We start from the raw sequence: 26,003 nt of genomic DNA, 5'->3' as shown, positions 1-26,003 counted from the left end.
AGACTTGTGCTCCCTCATGAACACTGCCTCTTCTAGGAGCTCCTTTCTTTTTAGCCAAGGGAGTTCCAGCTTGAGAGCTTTGTTGACTTCAACTGTAGCCGTGCGCTACAGGGAAAGAGGCTGTTCCTCAGAATATGACATACCAGGCCATTGGGTGCTTTATAGCAGAGAACCTTAAACTAAACCCAAGAACAACAGGCAGCTAGATCTGAGAGTCCTGCTGTCATGTGCTCTTTCCTTATTCAGTAGAATATTGTGCCAAGTGCCACATTGAGATATTTTCCCATGTATCTTAAGGAGGTAGCAAACAGCTGCAAGGTTAGTGTATACAGCAATTTAAGAAGCACAATGAAACCCTGATAATTGCTAGAGATACTATAACATTTTGGGGGCTAGACTATAAATAACAGTATGACTTCAAGCAAAAGACACTGCAGCTCTTCTGCTTGAAGTATTGGGCAGTCACTGACCAGAGAAACTGAAATCACAAGAATGTATTCCATATTATCTTCAGAATTACCTCCAAACAGCGCACTGGTGATGGAATTAGTTTTTCTTTTAATTTTTTAGCATCTATGAGCAACAAGCCTAAATTTCTCTGCTGCTTTACAGCCAAAGCATCTTTATGTTCTCTGTGATATTTCTCCAGTTGTTCAGCAAAGAAATCAACACCTGTGAATTATAATTAGATTGTGAAGCTAAGAATAATAACCAATACTTTGCTCGAAGACAGCTTTATAAGTGTTTTCCTAATTGTATCATGTAGTCATAAACTTAGAGAAAACACACACATCTCGGACTCTGGTTATATAAAGAGAAACAAATGCAAACTTATGCTTCTCAAATAAACAATATACTGCAGCTATACACATTATGCATTAGTATTTCCAATCTAAGATTCAACATTAAGAGACACACACAGACAGTTCAGTTTGGATAAAATGAGAAACAACATGCAGCTTTGCCTAAAGCAAAAGCTGAGCCTTTTAAAAAATTTAAATTAGATTAACTTTTTTTAATGGCATGACGCTTCCTCTCCATGAGTAAACACAGGCAATGGGAATGGGCATTGCCTTGGCATATGACAAGGTAGGGCAAAATGCTGAGGCTTTGCTAAGGCATATGGAAGAAATCAACCCAGGTGTGGCTGGTGAACTCAGGCTGGTGAGGAGGGTAGAGCATCACATGGGAGCAGGTAGGGGGGAGGGAGGGGTTTGCAGCTAGCCGGGCACTCTGGCTGGGAGTGGGGAGGCTCCCCCCTGCTCCCAGCCAGCTTGCAACCCCCCCACCCTGTGTGCCACTCCACTCACCCCACCAGTCTGAGTTCACCAGCCACGCCTGAATCAGCCACTAGAAGCAAAGGCATGCACTGGTGCCCTGATGGCAGAGACACCTATAAAATGCAACTAGAACCAGCAGTACTGGCTTAGAATGCCCACATTGTACTGAAATGCTCGTGCCTAGGGAACATATATCTGACCAAAATGCTGAAAGCTTTGTCCGTCTGTGTATCACATCTGTGCAGAGCAACTTGAAACATTAGGATCTTAGGTAGATGTATCCATTTGAGATGCAGATTTTACAAGGGTTTTTAAAGCACTGGATTATTGAACCACAGATTCATAGAAAAGTAGGGTTGGATGGAACCGCAGGTGGTCATCTAGTCCAATCCACTGCTGAACACAGGATCATCCTATCTAAACCATCCTAGACAAGTGACTAGACAATTTTTCTGTACTTTTTTTGAACCACAGTGCCCAAGACTGGACACAGTGTTCCAGGTGAGGCCTCATCAGTGGAAAGATCACTTCATACAGCCTGGTATGCTTTTGGCTTTTTTGGAACAAGGATCACTTAAGAAAATTTATAATAAAACATAACATAGGGATATTGTGATTATGTAAAAAGCAAAACAACCCAAACATTGCAATCCTAAGAAATTCAGTGAGGGTTAAACTTAAATGAAACGCATGTATTTTATGATAAGGAAAGGCACAAATAAGGCACATTTACCTTAAGTATGCAACCTTAACTGCCCTCCTGTACAGACACTAAGCAATATTAACCATACAGTTAGATTTGTAGACCCATAGCAATACAGGCACAGAAGGGACCTCAAGAGTTCATCTAGTCCAGCTCTCTCCTTTGAAGAAGGGTTAATACATACTAACTTATCCAAGATTTCCACAGAAACTGATAACATCCTAAAGGAGCCTGTTCAAGTGTTTCACTACCCTTAAAATTATATCTATCTATCTATCTGTTGCAAACAGGGGAGAAACTTGGAAAATAAAAAAAAATACTCTTCTCCTAAATGTAAATATTATGTTAATTCTATACTAATTTGATAAGAAAATGTGTCCCAGTGTAGACAAGTATGGTGTAGATTTCTCTTTGTGTGAATGCCTGTCTGGAAGTTGCTTTTCTCCCCCTGAATGACTGGATTGCTGCTAGTTAGTCAGCTGTCAGTCATGCAATGTGAAGCAGATAGATTAAAAGAAAGCTACATTTTTCAGACAGCTCCGACCAATTCTGAAGGGAACTATACCAGCCAACAGTTGGTTCTAAATTGGTTGTATATTAGCATTAGGAACATAACCTAGAAACTGATATACCATACCAGAATAGGGTCTTATCTGCTACCCTGTTCTTTCTGTGACAGTTGTTTGCACCAGATGCTTTAAAAGGAGGGTACAAGAAACCCCACAGAAGATAAATATGGAATGATCTAACTCTACAGAAAGTTCAACATTTCCTGAGATAGATAATGATTACTTTACACTTTAAAGCATAAAAGTAGATACCTTTTATACATTTTAAACCTTACCAATGTGCTAATGACATACTCTTAAACCTAGGATACTGGCCTGCCTGGACTGACTATTCACTCCAGTCTGCCACCTCCACAGCTGACCAGCCAGGTTAGATATAGGTGGCCAGCATCATAGAAAATTAGGGTTGGAAGGGACCTCAAGAGGTCATCTAATTCAACCCCCTGCTCAAAGCAGGACCATCTCCAACTAAATCATTCCAGCCAGGGCTTTGTCAAGCCGGGCCTTAAAAACCTCCAAGGATGGAGATTCCACCACATTTCTAGGTAACTTGTTCCAATGCTTCACCACCATCCTATTGAGAGAGATTTTCCTAATATCCAAGCTAAACCTCCGTTGCTGCAACTTGAAGCCTCCATCAAGGCCTAGCCATCTGCCTATTCCCTTGCCACCCGAGTAGTCAATCAGGGTTAGCTGACCCTACTTCTCTCCTTATAAATCCCTGAGCAGGAACAGAAAGTATCTGGGCAATAAGGCTCAACAGGGTAGCCAGGCTGCTTTGCTATTTCTCATACCTTGTACTCTGCCTGATCCCTTGGCTAAATGATCTGCCTTGCTCTTGGACTCCACACTCTGCCTAACCCTTTGGCTTTCTAACCTGGCTTTCTAACCTTTCCAACTTTTGGCTTGATCTCCTGGCTCCAGCACCCAGCTTGCCTTTTGACTCTGCACTCTGCCCAACCCTCTGGCTTGGCTTACTGGTAGAGGTGCACCGATATATTGGTCTGATATCAGATAGGTACCAATATAAAAAAAACTGTCTGTATCAGATATCAGCCCAATGGCCGTATCAGATATTGGAAAATAAATGCCTGTGCTGCACACAAATGCAGTGCAGCACTCAGGCAGTGAAGAGCACAGCTAGAAGCGTGGAGAGCTGCCTCCAGCTGGTAAGTCCGGTGTGGTGGAAAGGGTGGGGGGAGGGAAGGGGCATGGTGGGGGGAAGATCAACACCCCCTGCGATGAGGGAGGGGGCAGGGGCAGGGCCAGGGCCAAGCACTGTCCAGGCAGGGCAGGGGGGCTGGAGCCGTGGCTCATGGGGGGAGGGAAAAGAGGCAGCTCCAGCCACTGATTGCACCCCAGGAGGGCACGGGGAAGGGGAGAGGCGTGTACCCCCTGGATCTGTGCAGGACGAGACAGGGTGGGGCGGGGCAGGCTGCAGCCAGGCCTGCGCAGGCCTCTTCTTGGCAGGGACTCCGAGCGGGCACCAGTGGTGCTGGGAGGATACTGCATCCACCCCAAATTTTGCCACCGCTCCACTCCCAGCGCTGCTGCTGCCAGCTGCCTGGTGCAGCCGCGGCTCTTCCCGGAGTGTAGGTGGAGGCCAAGTATTAAGCCACAGCTGTACCAGGTGACTGGCAGCGGCGGCATTGGGAGTGGAGTGCCGACCAAATTTGGGGTGGATGCAGCATCCTCCCAGCCTTGTTGCCAGCACCTGCTCCAAGCCCAGTCCCCACCGAGAAGAGCTCTGCACACCCCGAGCTGCAACCCACCCTGCCCCGTACAGATCAGGGGGGTTCATACCACCCTCTGTACCCTCCCGGGGTGCAAGCAGCAGTGGTAGCTGCCTTCCCCCCATGAGCCGTGGCTCCAGCCCCTCCCTGTCGCCCTACTTGGGCAGTGCTTGCCCCTGCCCCCTCCCTCACTGCGGGGGGCGTTGATCTGCCACACCCCCATGCCCATTCCCTTCCCTTCCACCACACCGGACTTACCAGCTAGAGGCAGCTGTATCGGAAATTGGATCAGTATCAGCCAATATGCCCCCTTAATTACTGGCTATCAGTATCAGCCCCAAAAATCTCTATCAGTGCACCCCTACTTCTTGGAGTGACCTCTTGGCTTTTGGCTTCCCAGCACTTGAATTCTGCATGCTCCTTCTGACCCTGCTTGCTCCCCTGCACCCTGTGCGACTCCCAGACCTGGCCAACCATGATCTGGTGTGACATAATGTTATATTAACACTTAGACAAGAAACTGATTCAGGAAGTAAATTGTATCAGATATTGGGGTCTGAGATGGCAGGTTTGTAATGAATTGTCAGAAAACTAGACTTCTGACCGATGTTTGTATTTGGCTTACACCAATGGCATTACTTACAGTAAATACTAAAAGTACCAAATACCTATACATGTAAGACTGTATTCTTTCTGTTCATAATATCTACTGGGATTCTGCCTGGTGTGAACCACCTGAATACAAGTGATCCAAGTCTCACTATATTGAGCTTGTATATGTTATAGGCCTCTTATAGGCTCCAACAATCCAACAGTTTATTAGTATGTTGAGCCTGCTGGGCACAGAAGGGTAGCAAGATAGTGGGGGACTTGTGAGATTTCTCTGGTGCCACTTGTAGTGGCATGTTCAAGGGAGGGACAGAGAAGGACAGGGAGACTGCAGCAGGGACTAGATATTCATCACCTCACTATTGATGTTCTTTGCCTTTGCCTGTCTTTCCAGAATCTGAGACTGTATTTGAGGAACTGGCTGAAATGGACCACTGAGCTGCCACCAGTTGAACTGCCTTGATGAAGGAAGGCTGAGGCATGGGAAACGCATCCCTGAAAGTGGTAGATGATGCAGACTTGTGTGAATACAGCTGCATGCCTCAGGCGATTTAGCAGGAGCAAAATTGATAGGGGTATGAGCACTGGAATAGTGGGGTATCCAGAGACGTGGAAGTGACTGAAAGGTCAGAGGGAACACAACAGACTTACCAGCTGGATGCAGCTGTATCAAGCTTCATAAAGGAACCAATCACCCATTTATAACACTGTTCCTATGGGAAAATTGGTTCCAAGTTACGATGTTTCAACTTAAGACATGGCTTTCAGGAACCAATTATGTCATAAGTCTGAGGACTGCCTGTAATCTATCAAAATGCTGGTAACTGGTTTAAAGGGAAAATTTATAACAAAATCAAGAATACATACTGCAAATATCTTTTGAAATAGCAAACATAATAAAACACTACTATCTGCAGAATACTGTTAATTAATTATTATTAATAAAAATAATTTACCATGTTCTTGCTGTTTCAGCGCTTCCAAGTCAAGACTTTCATTTTCTTTGAAAAATAATCGAAACCTTTCAAAAGTATCTGCATATAAGTTGGCTGCCTCAAATGCTGAATGAACAGTTTCCTAAGTTTTAGGAAAGATATAACACAATTATGTAAAATATGCACAATCTGTTTTGATTGAATTTAATAGAAAAATGAATGTTATATGCTGAATTTAATTTTTTTGTACAAAAAAGAATCTATGGAGGAATGGTATGCAGTTCATTAGACTGGTAATAGGGTAGAGAGTGATTTTAAACTTTCACTAAGCAGTTCAACTATAGCTTTGATGAATAGTGAATCAAGCTCACTGCCATTTAACATTGGGTTAATAATATGAATGAAGACATTTGCTGGTCTCAATAGATAGGTGTGCAGTGTCTACTATTTTCTAAGCTTAACCAAACCTAGAGGCAGTGAGACAGACCTTATTCCACCTATTAGGCACCTAAATGTAATTATGCTGCTGTTACAGGTTACCTTTAAAATATTTTAAATCTGTGGAACGTTATGCTGTTACAAAGTGAGTACAGCTACAGAGCAGTCACATGTTAAGCCTTAATGACATCTCAGACTAGCACAACTGTGACTGGTGAGCAGGAGAGTGGACAGGAGCCAGGACTCTATCCCTCCCCTGGGGTAGAGGGGTTGGGGAGGGTGGCATTAGCTCAGAGGTGGAGAATCCACCATGGGGTCTCTGGATTCCCTGCCATAGTCAGCAGGGGACATTTGAAGTGAAGGGCAGTGGGCAGAAGTAAAGAGAAAGGGGTGGGGGGAAAAATAAATAAATAAATAAATAAATAAAGGACCAAAATCTTGCATGTGTTTCACTGAACTGGGCCGGGGGGTGGGGCCGGGGTTGGGCTAGTACTCATACTGGGGCAGATCCAATATCCAGCACACTTACTGTATACATACCACATGGGGCAGTGCTGAGACCCATTCTCTTCACAGAGGTAGATAGTAGGTGTGTGCAAAGTGGGCCCTATTCAATTAGGAATTGGCCCGAATCAGGGACAGTGATTCAGTTTGTTGATTCAGATCACTGTCCCTGAGTCAATTCAGCCACTGAGAATCAGCGATTCAGACATAGACACAGCTTTAAAAGTTTTTTTTACATACCTTGAGGTAGCAGGTGCAGCTCGTGATTGCTGCAATGCTAGGACACATGGAGTGCAGGTGGAGGACGGACAGACGACACACCCTCCCCATGCTTGGCAGCAAACCCGGAAGTGGACTGGAACTACTTCCAGTTCACTTCCAGGTCTGCCAGGGAGTGTGCTGTGGGGGGCCCCCGCACCTCCCCGGTTCAGCAATCAGCTGCAGGGGGACCACAGGTGCCCCCCTCAGATCCAGGACGCACCAGTCACTGATCTGGGGGAGATGTGGGGTGTGGGCCCAGCATGCTTCCCAGCAGACCCAGAAGTGCTTCTGGTCCACTTCCAGGTCTGTTGCCAAGTGCGCTGGGGAGCCCCCCGTGCTTCTGTGGGACACTCCATTCACCCCAGCATTGCAGCACTCATGAACCCCTAGTACCTAGAAGTATGAAGAAAAAACATTTCAAGCTGTGTCTATGTCTGAATCTCCAAATCTTTCTGATCTCTCCAAATTGATTCAGAGGGTTCCAATTCAATTCAGAGAGATTAAAGGGTCCTCTGATTCAATTCAGATTCAGAGATTCAGCCAACAAATCAGGTCAAATCTCTGCTCAAACGAATCAGGGACTGCAGCTTTGCACAGCCCTAGTAGATAGTAGGATTGCTGTTGCTGTTTACACAGGGGTGCTACAGCACACAGCAAACTGGTGAGTTGTACCTGGGTGCTCAGAGTAGTCAGGGTGTGATAGGGTCACACCCTTTGTGAAGGAGTGTTGGCTTGGGACTACCACTATCCCCTTGGGCGGAAGAGTTCAGGAGGGTTGCAAGTTTGCCCACCGAGCAAAGTAGGAAGGACTGGGAAAGGTGCATCTTGGAAAGCTGGAGGACTGAAAATAGAACATTTTATCTTACTGGAGCAGACTAAGAGCCTTGTTATATGGCAATGTTAGGCAGCTTCTGGAGCTCTTAACCACTGGACTGGCTGCACGTTAACACCTTTTAAGTGGTTTAAAGCACTTATTATTTGGATTAATCTTACACCACTCCAGGGCAGGATCACCTTACTTTGCTCCTGTTCCATTAACTTGTGGCCACTCTCCACAGTTTTTCCACTCAAATTGAAGTCTTCCAGCATCCCAGAAGGCAGTGGCGAGGGATGATGCCAAGGCACAACAAGGCCAGGCACAGCATCTCACCCACCAGGGACATCCGGCAGAGTGAACACCACAGCTCTGCAGCGCCTGGCAGCCGTGGTGCCACCCACCACCAGCAGAGCCAGCCAGTCCACGCAGGGTGAGGCACTGCCTCCCCACTACAAACACTGGTGGGGAGGCAGTGCCCTGCCCCTCTCAGACTGGTTCACTCTTCTCCCAGCAGAAACGGAGTTGGTGCGAGCAACAGCAGGGAGGTGGTATCCCCCCCAGAGCAGCCAGTATGAGCGGTCGTGGAGAGGCAGTGCCTCCCAACTTGGACTAGCTCACTGTGCTCCTAACGGGAGCAGAGCTCACATGAGAGCTGGCAGGAGGCACTGCGGCTTGCAGGTACTCCAGGGTTGCAGCACTTGCTCTGTCCGGTGGGAACAGCGAGTCTGTCCTTCCCTTAACAACTAGCCCTGCCACTGCTTACCAAGCCTCTAGCGGCAAGTCACAGCTGTGCAGGTGAGAGGCAGTCAGAGCAGGTGCTAAACAACACTAAACTGATTAACACTAAACTGATGAATAAATTGATTCACATTTGTTTGGCTTACCGTTTAAATTCTGACAAGGCCCTAACAATACCTTGGAATGACTTTGGTAAAAAAGATCAAAGATAACCATCACCTAGAGTGGTATAACTTTAACAAGTTTAGAAGGTACTTAGGATGGGTTAACAAACTTAAATGAGTACATTTTAAGTACCTTTATGACCGTTTAAAAGACCACCCATGGGGACCCAAATGTAATCCTGTTCCACCCTGTTCCAATCCTCAAAAAAAAATGAATGCAAAAGCAAATGGGTCTTCCTCCTGGTTGCTGCTTTTTGAAGTTTAGTCTTAAGGCTAATATGATGGTATTTTACAAAAACAGAGATCCTTAACCTGTTTTTCAGGGATCTGGCCCAATAACTTCAAACAGTCTCACAACCATCATTAATTAATTAATTTTAATCAAAGAGAGGAGAAAAAAATCATATAAAAAAGGAAAGTGTTTGGTACCTTTATTTGCTGGATGATAGTCTGCAAATGCCTATCGTCTTTAAACATGGTTGATAAGCTCGGCCCTTCACCACATGTCTTTTCTTCAATAATGTTATTAATGACAGGCTGAGTAAAGGCATCAAAGTATCGATCGGGTACAAGATTAGCGACAGACAACAGAGTTTCCTGGAACTGATGTACAATATCTGCAATACCATCCTGCTAGACAATAGAAAACAACATCCCATAAATGCTCTTGGAACCTTCCTGAAATGTAAAATACGTTAGGATGTGAATGTAATTTTAGGGGTGCAGCAAAGAGATGCAACACCTGTTCAAACCTAGATATATTGCATTCACTTCCAGACCAGCAGAAACGAGAGACATAGCAAGGCAACATGCTAAGCACGTCACTTTCCAGAAAAGATGAATCTGGGATGGAGCCCCATGGGAAGCAAATAGGAAGAGCCCTGCTCACACTACTGAAATGTAGAGATGCTTTTCTTGAACAGCACAGCTTCTTGCCCTTGATACAGAAAGTTGCTGTGGCATCAGTGGAGGTGACAGGAGAGAATTTCTATGTACCTAGTTTGATTCTCCAAAGCAAAAAAGGTGTTGATCCTTTTTTCTCTATAACTGAGGTAAGGTGACTGGGGAACAGGCCTGGGTATGGCCTTTGAGAGGGAAGAGGTGCAAAAATAGCTAGTTTGTGGCAGCAGATGACCACACCACCACCACTGGCACCATGGCAACCAATACTACTCCACTTGTCACTGCTGCCCGGGGTCCAAAGTGTGCCAATGTATTGGGGACACGGCCTTTGTCAAAAGTTGAGTTTCTTCTGCTTCCCTTTCAATATGGAAGAAATTTGCTGTTTGACATGGTTAAATTTAAGTGGGACATTTTATAAAAATAAGCCTATTGCAGGTAAGGACCTCACTGCATCTTACCTTAGCCTGGCTCAGCTGACTGTACACCAAAGGGATTGTTTATTTTCCTTCTCTTAACTTCAGACTCAGGATTTTAGTGATTTTTTTTTTTTACTCTGGACAACATTCCTCTATGTTTTTACTAAAAATTGTGGGCTGATTTTTACTTGCACAAATGACCATTTATATTTCTGGTAGGGAAAGGAATCATTAAAAATGAATTTACACTCTAAAGTCCATTTTTACAGTACCAGCATAGAGTCCTTACTGTGAATACAAATCAGTCTTTGTATGAACATATACACATTCAGGGCCTGCTGCATTTGGAGATTAACTCTGCTACGCAAATTTCTTCATTACAACATAGGCAGACAAGGTTCTTTGGGTGAATCTGAAATCTTTTATTAGACCATCTTTTCATTACAACATGGCATTCTCTTCTCAATCTTCTAGTGGAGATGGAGTATGTAGGACACCCAAATAAAAGGCAGTCAGAGAGCTAAGGCTGCTGGTAAACTCTGACCAGTGAATTGGGAAGTGTCCTATACCCCGAAGAGGGAGGGATCATCCAGACAGAGTACAGATAAAGGAGAAATGCAGTATTCAAGTGGGATTAACCCCTTCTGCACACAGGCATTCTTGAGATTCAGTGCATAAAGCCAGCTCACTTTTTTAGGGATCCCAAAAAGAGGATTCACTAGTTTGCAAGGGCTCTTTTACACTACCGTTATAATCAGAAACCATTCTGCCCCAAAGTCGGTATAGGGTATCAGCAAATCTGACCTGTAACACTGACATTTCTTTGTACAATGAAACTACCAGAGAAACTGATGCATTTCTACACGAACCTGGAAGTCATCCAAAGATGGTGCAAACAACAATGCACTGATCTCCAGAATTAACTCTGTGAGAAACATGGGAAGATATGCTTCTTCTTCATCCTGCCCTCCGATCCCAGGAGCAGCCTGAAATAGTGTGAAAAAAATTACCCAAAGCAAGCAATAAAGAAATACATACACATTGTAAGTGAAAGCAGGGTGCAAATTAAGAGGGAGCTTGGGGAGGAGGGGCTGAACCCTCCCATAAGAGATGAGTGCCCCCCTGTAAGATTTGAAAATCATAACCTGGGGGGAGAGGTGGGGGCCCTGATCAAATTGCTCCTTCACTTAGGTGGACTTCTTAATCAACGAATAAGTTTAATTTTTTTTGCAGACCACTCAAGAGTCAAAGTGTCATTCGAACCTGGGTGAAAGTTATACATAGCTTTCTGCCTGTGGCCTCACACTTTTCAGATGTGTAACAAAAGAAGAGTGGAAAAGCCTAGTTAAAAAGAACAAACCAAACAAACAAAGTGGAAGGGCCTTATTGGCAAATGCATGGCACAGACACAACAGTTTTGGGTGTTTTAACTAATTCTGTAGCCAATGGGAAAAGTTGTTGGGAAAATAACCTATGTAACCTAAGGAAGCAGAAGGACCAGATTTCTTAAGTGGGCAGTAGATAACCTGTGTAACCAAAGGAAGCAGGGGACTACAACAGATTTGATTTCAAAATGCGCAGTAGGCACTCTGGAACAGTGCCACCACACCATAAACATGATGAAATTTGGGAAAACCAAGGACACGATAAACAGACAAACATCCTGAGGGGGCAAAAGACCATGCCATTGTCAAGGTAAGCAAGGGGAAAAAGGGGAGCAGATCATGCATAAGAGAGCAAGCAAAAATGAGGACTGTGGACTCCGCCCCACCTACAAAGAAGAACTGTGGATCCCGGAGACTCTTGAGTGCTTGGCCAACGGCAGGGAGATATTCTGTCTTCAGAATTATGTAAGATAGTGGTGCCATGCCATGTTCCCAAGCACTGCTTTGGGCCAAGTGGGTGCGACTGGCATGGCTCCTGTCCAACCCAGCCACATGTTGGGGACTCTGGGTTGGGCAGGAGCCATGCAGACACTTCAGCTACACTCACATGGTTCAGCCTAAAGCAGTGCATGGGAAGAGAGTACAATACTGACGCCTGTTCCCCTGCCAGGCCCTGGCCCAGCAGAGCCCAGATAACTTGCGACTCCTGGCTCTTTTCTGCCTGCACCCCCTCCCCGACCAGTGTACAGAACCTTACCTGAGCTTCAACTCACCAGATGCAGGGCTGGAGAGGCAAGGAGACAGCCTCACTGGGCAGAAGGCTGACCAGGATCTCAGCACCCCATGGCTTGGAGCTTATATTGGGGGTTGGCAGGTGGGACAGGGTGGACTGGCCAGGGAAGGGAGTGGCTGCTGCTGCAAGTGGCTGGCTTGGGGGAGGGAGAAGGGCAAACAGCACTGAAAGCCAGGGCAACCATGGGCCAGATACAATTAATTCTCCTTCAGAGGAGCAGCTGCGATCCAGGTTAAATCATTTGGCAAGCTGAATCCAGCCTGAGACCATATTTTGCCCACCCCTAATGTAAGGCTTATGCAGTTTCTGTTGTGTTTTAACTTAGGCAAAATTTTCTGTTGTTTCTTTGTCTTGTGCTTAAAATTGTTAATTGCTGTACTCAATAAACACTCTCTTCAGAAAACACACTATTCTTGTCCAAGCCTTTTTCATGACTTCAGTGCCACCACCTAGATTCTAATGTTAAGTTTAGGGTAAAAGGCCTGATTCCTCAATCCCACTAAAGTCAACGGCAAAAGTTATATCAGCCTCTAAAAGACAGAATCCTTCAGGAGTAAAGCCTCAAGACTAGGTTCTTCTGAAAGCAGAACTACAAATGTTCATTAACTGGGCTGTGAAACATAAACAAGAGCTAAGCATTTTTGTTTCTTTACATTGCTGGAAATACTATAGAAGACAGATTACAGACAACAGTGCACTGCATCACAATAGTAACATTTGCAGGACAAGACAAGGCTAAGTGCTTTCTATGACAATAGCAAATTGTCAAATATTCACTTACTAACCTAAATAATTTTCAGCCTCAATTTAAAATCAATATATCAACAAACAAACATGTGATGTCAGGCTAAGGTTACAGCTCTGGTGGGTATTTAACACTTTTACAAAGAAACAAGCCATTTTAGTCATCACAGTCTGAATCACTATAAGCATTTTCTTTTTCTTTTTTTTTTAATGAAATTACCTTCTTCTCAGAGACTTCATTTTTTAACTCTGTGTTCCATTTCTGTATGACATCTGCAGCAGGTGTTCTTTTTAATTTTTCAGTGAGGTAGTTCAAAAGGGAAGTAACTGACTTTACTGCCAGGACATGCATTGTATTCACTATTAGGCAGTCAGCAAGACGGATAAAGCTAGAGGGACAGAAGAAAAATGTTCATTTCTTTATCACCTTGGATGCATGTCAGAAGGTTCTGTGGCAAAAGCATCTGATTTGGGGGAAAAAGTTCTGCATTATACTTTCAAAGGGCTGATTCCTGAAGTCCACATTTGTGCGTTGCTCAGGCAGAACTCCCACTGAAACTCAAGGAGCCTTTTGCTTGAGAAGGGGTACATTTAAAAAATCCACTGGGGAGGAGGGGAAGGAGAGATGGGGAAGGGAGGTGGCTGCCAGTGTCAGAGGAAATAGAGGGAGGAAGGGAGAAAGGAAAGTACAGAGAGGGCTGTGAAGGGGATCAGTGGCATGGTACAGGGCAGAAAAGAGGATGTATCAGGATGAGCTGCTTGCTGCTGATTCCCAGTGCCGCAGGCTAGATCCAATCACTTTGGGAGCTGGATCCAGTCTGCAGGCTGCAAGCTGAGCACCACTGGACTATAAACATCATGGAACAGAATATGAATTATTTCATACTTCTATAATAAACTGAAAAAACTGGTAACAGATGACAGATCAACACCCCAGATTGAACTCCCCATAATTTAGGCTAATTTTAACACAGTTCAGTCAAAGCCCCTCCTTGTTCCCTAGTTCTTGGGGTGCACTTGTTTGCTCTGAGCAACTCAACAATTTATGCATACAGGTTTCCCTTGGTTTATGCGGGCTCTGTATGTACAAATTCACTCTTATGTGATGACCCTTTTTATTCCAAAAATGTGTTATATGCAAGGTGAATTCACTCTTATGCACTCAGTGTGGTGGAAGGCCACAGTCAGCTACTCTGTACAGTGCATTGTGGAAGTGACACACCAAAATATAGTCTCCTGTGTGGATCTGTGCTCCTTGCTCATTTTCTGCGACATGTGTTTCTGTAGTTGCCATCCCCATTGTGGTAACATTCTCTACCACCCTGTGCTTGTGTGTACTGCCTGCTGTTGGTGAATACCAAAACTGTCTTGTAAAAGTGATAAAAATGGGCCTAAGGGTCAGTACAGTCAAGGTCTTGGAATGTATCCCTATTTGTTATATTGTAAAGTGGGTTCCCTTTATGCAAATTCAAATTATGCACCCTTTTCCAGAAAGCACATATAGCATAAAGTGAGGGAAACCTGTATCTTTTCAACAACTGATTTAATCTGACTCCATATGAACCTCTTCTTTCATTTTTTTTCATGACATGTTGATCTTACCAATTAAATTTTGTTTCTTAGTATGATACATTTTACTGGTAAGGGAAAGATAAGCACAAAGGTGTATCTACTACACTGTACGTTTGTCACAGCTACCGATTCTGAAAATGACCCTGAAGCACGGTGGCAAGGATTTCTGCATATGGTATTTTAATTGGACCATCAGGTAACCTGATGCAGAATGACTGATATTCAAAAGCTTGTTTAACTTTACCTCAACTGTGCAGTTGGTCCAATAAAAAGCATCACCCACAAAAACCTTTGCCTCTTGTTATTCTTGGACCATCACAACTACATCACTTTGACACTACCTGAAGCACAGGAAATATTAGTACCAAAACATCATACTTTCTAATATGTTAGAGCAGTGATTCTCAACCAGAGTCCTGTGGAACCCTGGGGTGCTTTGAAATCCTTCCAAGAGTGCCACACAGGCTAAGTACAGACATTTGGGGGGGTTAATCAGGTTCAAAATGGCCACCCGAGTTAAACTTATCTTGTCCTGGTGCCAACCTTACATTTACAAACCTGGTCTCAGTGATCAGAAATCAATCAAAACCTCTAAATATACAGAAGTTCCATGCATACAAATTGGTCTAAAAACTGTGGAACCTGATGTAAGATAAATCTGTATCTCTGTAGTAACAAACTTACTTGATTTAGGTCAAACTGGTGCATGGATGGAACTTCTGTACACTTTCCCAGTGCAGCCCTGGGGCTGCACTTTTCACAATCCCCCACCCTGAACCAGGCTATTTTTTGCCCCCCAGCCCATGACCCCTCCATCGAAATCAGCCAGACCCCCCAACCCCTATCCCACAATCCACTCTGGGTGTCACTACTGTCAGAGTCAAACAAGTAAGTCCCAATGGGAGAGGAGCAGGAGGGATAGGGGTGTAGGTTCATGGGACAGGGGGTAAGTAGGCTAAAAATAGCACCTGGTCCTCCAAAGCCCCGCTCCCCCAAGGCCCTATGAGTCCCTCTGATCCTGCCAGACTTTCATAGACCCCAGCAACACCCCACAGATTGCACTTGTCCCCCCATCCCCTGATTGCTCCCATGGGTCCCACCTGCTTCCCGCCCCACCGACCCATGGGTCACACCTGCCCCCCTATCTCCCAGTGGACCTCTGATCCTCCCTGGCCTACTTGCCCCCAAACCCTCCTGCTAGCCTCCCCATCCTGACTTCCTTGATATCAGGCACCCATTTTGAATAGATTTAACCTCCCCCTGCTGCATATGAAAACCATGAAAGCTTGGACAGTGTACAAAACTATGGCTGGGGCAAGACTGGATTGTGGTAACAAGACTGCCACAAGAAAATCAAACTCCACTAATGGCTTGCAACCCATTAGGCATCGAGACACTGGAGTGCTTGCAGTACCCAAAACCAGACCCATGCCATAAAATAATAGAAGTGGTTAAAATTGTTGGCAGGGACCTGACCCACTCATCACATGTGTGTATACCTAAGAAAGCAAGAAAAGGCTGAGCCAGTGAAGGCAAGGAAGCCATCTATACATTTCAATTGACCTAGCAGCTAAAGAAAACAACAAAATAAATATTCATCTCAAGAGAACCCTGTAAAACGCGCACTGAATATAGGAAAGATGCCCTGTACATGACAAACACACCCTGTTTACATTTCTCTCAACAAACATTTAATGTATAAGGTGTTACAAATGTCTGGAGTTTGGGAAACAGACCATCATCCATACAAGCTACTGCAAATTTGCCCGATTGATGTACAAATACCCCAAAACAGGTTTGGTGACACCCCTAAGGATCCTGTTGGACTACTCAGACCCATCATCTTTAAATTGACCTATAATTGCAGGGGCTGCAGAAAAAACAGAGTCTTCACACCTAGACAAATCCAGAACAGGAGCCAGGCATTTAACAGTTGTGTTATGATGATCAACCTTTTCCTCCATGTTCATTTGGACTCTAATTGGCCAATCATCAAGGAAAAATGCTTTGAAGCTATACAATTAAACAGTATAAAAACTAAGCAAATTTGCCAGCAAGGTGGGTGCAGTCCAGACCAAGCCATACTGCCACCCAGCCAACAAGTGATGGACCCATGCTTTGAGGTGGTACAAGAACTACTTCCTGCCTGCATTGGGTAAAGATTTTTTTGCAGCTAAGATAATACTAAGGACTAAATAGCTCATTTTATATTGGGAAAGTGTCTTTTTCTGTTATTTAGTTTTGTAGCTTATTGGAAGTTATTAAAACAAGTCTTCCTGCTACTCATCAACTGAGTGATACGTCAATTCTCAGAGCACTAGGTTTAAAAATCTGCTTTCTAAATGTAACGCCCCCCCCCAAGCCTCCCCAAATGTCTTTACTTAGTCACAATGTTAGCACTGTTAGGTGTGCAAACATAATTCACAAGATAAAACCAGAAATTTCAAGTAGGAATCCACAGGCGATTTTATACATGACTTCAGAGGAGGATGAGGTAGGGGCATTTTAGTCAGTGCAGTTCTCAGGAGCCACTCAAATTAAAAAACTCACAGCGTCTTGTGTATTCAGCATCCTGTGCTCCAAAATGGCAGTGGGGGCCGCTTTAAACTGGTGTCTGAAAAATCAGCCGTAGGAATGAATGGGTTGACAAGGTGTCTGAAAAATCACCCATAGGAATGAATGGGGTTGACCTGTTGTCAGAAAAATCTCCATTGGAATGAATGGGTTGACTTGGTGTCCAAAAAACCACCCATGGGAAATAATGGGTTGATGAGGTATCTGAAAACTTCCCGTAAGAATGAATGGGGTTGACCTGGTGCCTGAAATTCTTGCTGCCCGGTTCTTTCCTCCCCATTTCTTGCCCAGTGAGCAGCCAGGCCGGGAAGCACAGAGGGGCTGCTCCACCACCAAGGGATTAAGCCTCCAAAAACACACCCCCTCCCCACAGCCAGGCTTAAGTCTCCTAGGTCAAATGGTCATAAACTACTACAAGACCGTTTCAGGCTGGACATAAGGAAGAATTTCTTTACTGTCCAAGCCCCAAAGGTCTGGAACAGCCTGCCACCGGAGGTGGTTCAAGCACCTACATTGAACACCTTCAAGAGCAAACTGGATGCTTATCTTGCTGGGATCCTGTGACCCCAGCTGACTTCCTGTCCTTTGGGCGGGGGGCTGGACTCGATGATCTTCCGAGGTCCCTTCCAGCCCTAACGTCTATGAAATCTATGAAAGTCTCCCTGGCTTTCACCTCCCCCATGTATTCAGTGCCTCCACACCCCGCTGCTTTAAAGTTAATGGCAGTTAAAGCACCCCTGACATCATTTTGAAACACGGGGATGCTGAATACACACGATGCCAAGGCTCCTGAAGCATTCTAATTAGAACACTCCAACAGACTCTGCTAATAGAGTCTACTCCAATGCGTTCTAATTAGAATGCATTGGAGCGGGCATTGGGCATGTGCATAGGTGCAGCGTAGTGTTAAAAATAAACATTTTGATCTGCTGTAGTCTAAGTTCTTTGCAACAGAAGATTTGTTGAATTATTTTTCCATAGTTAAAAAAAGGAAGTGAAAACAAAGAGCTGGCATTTTCCTATTGGTGCTCTGAGTCTAACAATGGGGATATTGAGTCTAAAAAGGTTAAGAACCACTGTGTTAGAGTGAACTGTTATGAATTTATCAAAGCACTGCATTTCAGCAGAGACTGCTCTTCAAAACGACTTCTGCCTTGCAACACTGAGAATTGCTGAAACTAACATTTAGGCACTCTGCTGCCTATTGGAATCCAAATTAGGCTGGTTCCCTGTACAATGTATGTGAAGAGTCATACATCTGAGACAGGTATACAGTAGACCAAGTAGGGGGCACTTAAGCTAGGCCATAGGAAAGCCTGCTAACTTTATCCATCTCCATCCATGAATCTGGCACCTCCCTCTGGGCTGCAGGGAAGTAGTTAGCCATTAATTTATTTCCAGTGTTCACTGGAGAGTGAAGAAGAGTCCAGCCCTCTCCTCTTCCCAGGTGAATGCTCTAACCAGGCTAGGGTGTTATGCTCATTCACATGAAAAGTAGAATAGTTTCAGAAAGAAAGATTGAAAATCCCTGTCCCAGAACATCCTGGGGATTGACCATTCACAAGCAAGGGAAGATGGAGATGCAGGTAAAAATCCTCTCAAACAAAAGGAAAAATTACACTTTGGCCTCCCACATCTTAGATAAGTAAGTTATTGACTACAACCAAAGAGAGTGGGTGCTCTTCCTCCTCCTCCAGCCCTGTTTGGTGCAGAGTCCTATGAATTAGAGATGTTCTATAAATGCTACTGGATAGAGCCTAGCAAACAGCAAAGGCAAAGAAATATCAAATTTGTGGATCATAACTGAGCTAAATTGGGAGCTAGGTCCTTAGTTGCACAGCACTGTCCGGGAAAAGTGGTTCTGGGCATGCCCAGAAGCAGACAATTAAAGGTTAGTGAAGCCTAAAACTGGTAGAAAAGAACTTGGCTGTGTGCCAACATTTGTGGCTACCAGGATTAGGTGGCACCTGAGCATGACCTTTGAGGGTGTAAATTTTGGTTCAACAGGAACAGAAAGACTGTATGTGCTTAAGTCCTTTTCTGGATCTGGCCCTAGTTGCTCTGCAATGAACATATCAAAGTTGTTCAAATATTCCAGGCAGCCTAATCTTCAAGGTGTACAGGGATACAATACATCTATAACAAATCCCCGCCACTGACAGTCCTCATAATACACTACTGCACTAAAGTTTCCAGGATTTGCCCAAACTCTTCCTTCCACTGTTTTTTCTATTTCATACTCAGTTTCAAAGGTTAGCATCTGAACAGTCACTCAAGACCAAAAGGAGAACATTGATGCCCTGTGGCCCTGAAAATGTTTATATTCTGATAGACAAGTCTAGATATTTTTGAGTCTTGCAAACCTATAAAAGTCAATGCTGTTTTACTACATGAGACCTTGCAGGCATAACAATATTCACTTTGTGTTCTCATATCCACTAGCCAGTTATGAAACACAACTTGAACTCTTGACTCAAATATGTTAAAAAATTATACCATCTGTTACTCTCATTTATAGTATGAGTACAGCACCAAGAGTGGGACAGATGCTTTGAAGACAGGTATAAATGCAAGATACGAAATCTTGGCTCTATTAAAGCTAATGGCAAAACTCCCACTGGTTATATAAGAATCAGGATTTCACCCATGCTTCCCAAAAAACAAATACTAGTGGTTTTCAAACTGTGTTCTGTGGAGCCCTGGGGTTCTGTGATAGGTATAAGGGGTTCTGCAAAATGTTTGGGGCTATTGGTAGAGTGGGCTGGGAGGTGGTATGCCACCACTGTTTGGCCAGGTTGCCTGGCTCCAGATCAGTCTTTAGAATAAGGGGAGGGGTTCCGCAACAAAAGTGGCATGAAAGAGTTCCATGACTTCAGGACCACTGGTGCATACTATGAGCTAAGTTGTGGTGTTTCCAAAATCTTTCCATATGGAAAAAATGTGTAACTGCAATGCCTAGGAGCAGATCAGGAAGATTATGATGCTCTGAACTAGAGAGAAGTCCCCGGATGATATCAGGGAGTGATAAAAGACCCATGCCAGAGAAGACAACATAAATGGAGTAGTGAAAAAGCCTGATTTGTGGAGCACATGTTGAAGAGAGGGAAGGAACCAGAGAGAGCTGTACGGGTAGGGTGGGGAGTCAATGGAGGGACTCTAGTGCAGGACAGCTAGATTCAGACTTCTGAAGGCTTAACTATTTCCTTACCATCTCTTGAAATTTGAGGTCTCAGAATTCATGGCAGATAGTAATGGGGTGAAACCCCCACCTTCAATCTGCTTCCTGTACACCCCAAAGGCACCCTACCAGAGGCAGGTTTCCCCTGTGCAGGCATGGGGCAAGAAAGGCACAGAGCTGCCTCCTCAAGACACCCTGACAAATTCCAGCATTAACATATGCCTAGGAATAAGTGGGGAATCTAAAGGGCAGAGCTACAATACTGGAGATTTAAGGCTGTGCTATAGCTCTGAAAAGTTTCTGTATCTTAGGTAGTCCTTAGAAATAAATGGCACTGGGGCCCCACAATCCATTTGGGGAGCCCAAGATCAGAGGGACACAAAGATGGTTTATAACCACCATAGACACATTAGAGGACTGCAGACATAACAAAGAATCCCACCCATAGTCCTCTGCAGGGAAGACACGGAACAATAATGCAAGTCTACCTGGAAACATGTTGCTTGAAAAGACCTTAAACCACCTACACTGTAATTATGTGCATACATACTATCTTAAGGATATACAGTTTTCTTATTCCAGACTAGTTAAAACAGACACCCCAGCTAATAGTGTTGCAGAACAGAGAATACATTCTCTAAATGCTTCATAGAATAACATAATAAAAAGGAATGATGCACAGGAAAGCTATCTTTATTGTTCTGTAACTAAAGACAAAGGTAATAATATTCTTAACCTTGTATTTTTGGTTCTTAATGGATTGCTCATAGAGATCAAGACAGAATTTTCCCTTATTTGTACTGCAAAACTGGCCAGGGACATTAGAAGGGTGTTGTTTGTTTCCACTGACTCATTATTTTATTTCAGATATTCTTTGGTAAGCACCAATATTCATTGAAACATGAGATATTTAGCCTTTGCTAAGGAATAGACTAATTCATAGATATCCTGATCTGGTATGCAAATTTTATTTCCTTTTTGTGAGCCCACTACATACCAATATAGTGATTGTAAGGAATACTAAACTTAAACTAGTATGAAATTATTTGAAAAGAGAGCATGAGAACAGCAGCTACTAACCAGGTTAGCCTTCTACAATGAGACCTTTTGCTGGCCTGTTCTGTGTAGGTCATTTTGTCAGTCGATTCGCCATATAATTCTCTTTCAAAATGAGGAAAACTAAGCGTAGTTGAAGTTACTAATCCAGTTGCCACAGAAATCTGGTCTGCATGGGAAATATACAAACCTATGTTAATGAAAATACTATGAACACTGTAACAACAGGTGTGTAACTGGAAATTCTAGAACTCTGTAAATCATTGCTCAAGTGGTTCTGTCTGATCTAAATCAGAAACAAAGGCCTAGTGGGTTTTTTATATGAAAAAAAAAATCTAAAGACAAAACCAAATCAAACAAAATAAACTATATGGAGGGCCCAGAAGACTGCGCAAGACTTTTTGAAACAGATTATGCTTTAAATATATAAATACACATATTTGGTTTTAAAATAAAAAATATGAATATAGTCATGGGTGCACCTTTTTTGGTATATATCCATTTTTCTTGAATACAGCAGATGCCACATTTAAAATATTAACAGCCTCCAACAATTGTTCAGGTTATTTTCGCATATGTCCATTCTACAGTAGAAGCGTGCCTTAGCAAGAACACTCCCAAGCACACCCTGCCCACTCACTCCTGCTTCCATATTCCAAACCCAGAAATAAACCAGTGAAGACACTAAGGGCACATCCAGATGAGCGCAGACATGCAGTATGTGGTGCTGCAGGCCCATCTGCAGCACCATATACTACACATGCAGGCATTTGCCATGCTGCTACTTTGCACCGTGGGTGGGTTTTTTGACCCTGAGAGATCCCAGACTAAAAAAAGCAGGGCAGCACATGTGGCGACAGCATGTGCCACCCCAAACCAGAGCCTGGTCAGCCAATGTCATGCTCTGGCTACCGACCAGGATCCCTGCTGCAGAATCACTTCAGCTACAGCTCCCAGAGGCCCCCAGGACTTCAGGTAAGGCTGCTGAGGCCAACAAAGTTGCTGGCCCCAGCTTCCCTTACCCCACCCGGGGTAATGTGCCAGGCAGCACAAGGTGTGCCACTGCTACTTGTCCCCGGGAAAATGCACATTCCTGCTTGTGGGGACACGCCCTGAAAGGACATCCTGTTCAGTCAATCTTGAGACGACAGCCCCTGGTATATTTGAGAGCAGCCCCTAAGGATGACTCCAGAGAGGCTTCCTCAGTGTGTTTCTAGGTCTGGAGTGTGAAAGCAGGAGCAGATGGCCAAGGCATGTTTGGGAAAGCTTATGCCAGAATGTATTGCAGGTACAGTATAGTCAGACCCTTCCTGATCCTACCCAACAAAGCACTGAAGAATGTAAAAAGATCCATTAACTTCAAGTGAACTTCTCACACATTTAAAGTTAAGCACATGCTACAGTGCTTTTCTCACTCCAAGGCCTTAAAGATCACTTAACCATATGGTATGCTTGGCCCTTGATCAGTATGTGCTAAGAGTAATCAATCAATCTACTGCTCTTTTACAATGGATGGATGGACCCAAAATCAAATACTGAAAAGGTTAAGGTGTCAAGCTTTTTCAAAAAGAGCCTTTATTAATGGAGTTTCCAGTCTCTGAAGATTAGAATAAGTCCATGTTTCTCCACTTGTGGAAAAGGTTGGCTGCATCTCTTTATGAAGCTCTAAGCTAGACAATCAAGTTTGAATGCTAGTTCTAAGACTTGAGGTGATTTGGGAATGGTTAGTTAATATTTATAATAGAAAGAATTCTAAACTGACATGGAAGAAGAGAATGTTAATAAAATGCATCTTTTCAGCAATAAAATCTATACCGTGTATCAACACATAACAAGCTTCCTATCAGGTTGACAGAAATATACTAGACTCATCGAAAGAAGAGTTCAACGGCCTGACCTCCGGGCCAAAATATAGAACCAAAAAAATCTACACATCCAGAAGCCATTTCCTAAGGGTTTTCTCCATTTGTACCTGCACTCTGTCTTCTATAAGAATAATCATCAGGGGTGAATCCAAATTCAAGCAGGGCAGTTTGACATGCACTTCTGACAACTTCCTTTGCTAGCTCTCTGAATTCTGACAGACGGCTGGCCACCTGAAAATTATCATACATTTTAGGAACCACATAACCTAAGGTCTACAAGATCATGTAAGAAACTTCTAATTTGTAACAAATGAAAGTTATTTACCTCATTCAACTGTTTGAACTGAACATTTCTAAATTCCTCTAGAGTGTATGTGTAACCTTTCTCAATACGACAAAGTCCCACGTCACTGATTCGGTAGCACATTTCCTGGACATTAAGCACAGCAGGTCGCAAGGACTGCCAAACAACAAGAACAAATTTTCAAGTAAAAGCTAAAAACTAATATCAAAAGAAGTTTAGATGGATAATTTTTAGAAAACAATGAAATATGAATCTAGCTGTATCTCTGACACTACATATTCCTAACAACTAGAAATGAGAACTCCAATGTGTACATTTCAGGAGGACTTAACTGTTACTTTAAAACAATTACATTAGTTTCTCCTTCCTTCATCATTAGCAAATACGTACAGCATTAAGGACGAACAAGTTCTCTTGCAGAGCTTTACGGCATCCACGGATTTTCTTGGAGCAGACATTTTTCCTCCACTCAGTAAATGACTTCAGTTTGCAAAAGATAGCAAATATAGGAATCTTGGTAAATGTTTTGTGATATAAATATTCTTGTTCCCAGCGATCTAGTGGCAAGAATTCAACTTCTCTGTTGCATGTGTGGATAACTGCTTTCTGACTAATAGTGTAATAATCGTTCTTGTTGATGCAGTCGTAACTGACAATTCTAAAAATAAACATGAAACTGACTTTAGCAAGATACAAATGAATTCCCACCTATCTTATAGAATTTCCAGACAAACCTGTTAGGCAAATACTGTTCCTTTCAGTTTCCACTTTTACGTACAAGTTCCCAACTTCATTACACCTCTGCAAATTTTCAGAAGACAAAGGGGTGGCTGCAGCCTAGGTTACAACAGCCTCCCTAAAATAACTATTCAGAGCATTCCTGGATCCTTCGATACCTGATACTCCAGATGTGGGAAAAATGGGAAGCAGGGGAGGAGGGGATAGGGTTCTGTAAACATTCTGTTATACATAGTGCCACTTTCTGTTAGCACTGAATGCAATCAGTACTGAAAAGATACAGAGCAGAAAAGAGAATCCTTACCCTAAACCTAAGTCATGCTCCTAATTCATATTCTTTATCACTTAGGACTCTACTGCAGTTTCTCTCACTAGGACAGAGAGTGCTCTGAATTCTGTGGATTCATTGACCTGGAACTCCTGGGTAGCTGCAGTGGCTTCTCTGAGCCTTGGGGATTGAATTCTATAAAGGTACTGTGTTCTCTGGTCCAACCCAATAAAGAACTAAAGCATATGCTCAACTTTGATTAATGAAATAGTTCTTTTAATTGAAATGGGGTTATACATGTGCTTAAAGTGAATAGTAAAGTACTCTGCTGGGTAAGACAGTGCATCCAATATCCTGAAGAATCATGTCTTGGAAGAATAGTTGCAAAAGGTCTGGCCTACAAGCCTTGTATCTGATCTGCCAGAAACAAGAGGTTTGCTTTCCTTCGACATAATCTCATTTGTGCAGGAGTTGTGGTTTAAAGATTTGGCTAGTTAGCAAAGGCCATTGTCAGTGGCTGGAATTCTCATTTTTTTCTCCCCAGTCTCAATGATTATTTAGCAACTAGAAATGTAACATTCCTTTCGTGTTCAACAGAAGACCACATGTGCTTCCCCTTATGTTTCTTCATGGAAAGCCTGCACATTGTCAAAGCCATATTTTAATTTCCTATTCAATGATGAGTTTGTTTATGGGATCTGATCCAGCCCAACACTGAAGATGGTATCCAAAGAGATAAATGGTTTCCAATTGTTCCAGGCTTACAGTTTGATAAGGTCCATCAGAATTTTGTTGCATGGACATATTGGCTGCTTATTGATGTGTCCTCTGCTGCTTACCAGAGAAGCCAAGGAGTGCTTAAAAAAGAAAAAGAGGCTTATGGACAGTGGAAACAAGAGGTAGTTGCCAAGGAGAAATACACAAGTATAGCTCATATTTGTAGGGAGAGGATAAGGAAGGCAAGGGTGGCGACCAAGATGAGGTTGGAGACCAAAACCAGAGACATTAAGAAGTCCTTCTTTAGGTATACAGGGAGCAGGAAGAAGACCAAGGGAAATGTGGAGCCGCTGCAGAATGGGACAGGACAGCTGATAACAGACAGTCAGGAGGAAGCTGAAGTCTTTAATGAATACTTTGCGTCAGTGTTCCTGCATGCAAATGGTGTTTGCCCACATAGTCAGATACTGGATGGATGCAAGGGGGGGAGGAGGGGTGATTGCCAACCAATGGTCAGTGTCAAACCAGTGAGGGAGCACTTAGAGCAACTGCATGTCTTCAGGTCAGCAGGACTAGATGAACTACACTGGAAAGTGCTGAGGGAACTGGCTGGAGTCACTGCAAGACCATTGGCAAAGGTATTTGAAGACTCATTGTGCTTGGGAGAGATCCCAGAAGACTGGAAAAGGGCCAGTGTGGTGCCAATCTTTAAGAAAGGGAGGAGGGAGGATCTGGAAAG

At 43.7% G+C, this 26,003-nt stretch overlaps 1 protein-coding gene across 2 annotated transcripts in view; it reads right to left on the bottom strand.

Moving 5' to 3' along the window:
• DNAH6 (dynein axonemal heavy chain 6) overlaps window positions 1–26,003 on the bottom strand; it is a 289,163-nt gene that overhangs the window by 248,195 nt on the left and 14,965 nt on the right. The window contains exons 5-13 of one of the 2 annotated variants that reach the window (XM_059724560.1): window positions 23,932–24,199; window positions 23,563–23,697; window positions 23,345–23,468; window positions 21,397–21,541; window positions 13,213–13,381; window positions 10,940–11,056; window positions 9,181–9,384; window positions 5,851–5,971; window positions 521–672 (exon numbers count right to left, since the gene is read on the bottom strand). In XM_059724560.1, the coding sequence (XP_059580543.1) occupies window positions 521–672; window positions 5,851–5,971; window positions 9,181–9,384; window positions 10,940–11,056; window positions 13,213–13,381; window positions 21,397–21,541; window positions 23,345–23,468; window positions 23,563–23,697; window positions 23,932–24,199 (1,435 nt within the window). The remainder of the gene's footprint in view (window positions 1–520; window positions 673–5,850; window positions 5,972–9,180; window positions 9,385–10,939; window positions 11,057–13,212; window positions 13,382–21,396; window positions 21,542–23,344; window positions 23,469–23,562; window positions 23,698–23,931; window positions 24,200–26,003) is intronic. The other variant, XM_059724561.1, reaches the window with a different exon arrangement.

The sequence above is a fragment of the Alligator mississippiensis genome, chromosome 3 (genome assembly GCF_030867095.1).
Source record: "Alligator mississippiensis isolate rAllMis1 chromosome 3, rAllMis1, whole genome shotgun sequence".
Classification (NCBI taxonomy): domain Eukaryota; kingdom Metazoa; phylum Chordata; order Crocodylia; family Alligatoridae; genus Alligator; species Alligator mississippiensis.
The sequence above is the reverse complement of the archived record's forward strand: the minus strand, read 5'-3'. Positions and strand labels throughout refer to the sequence as shown.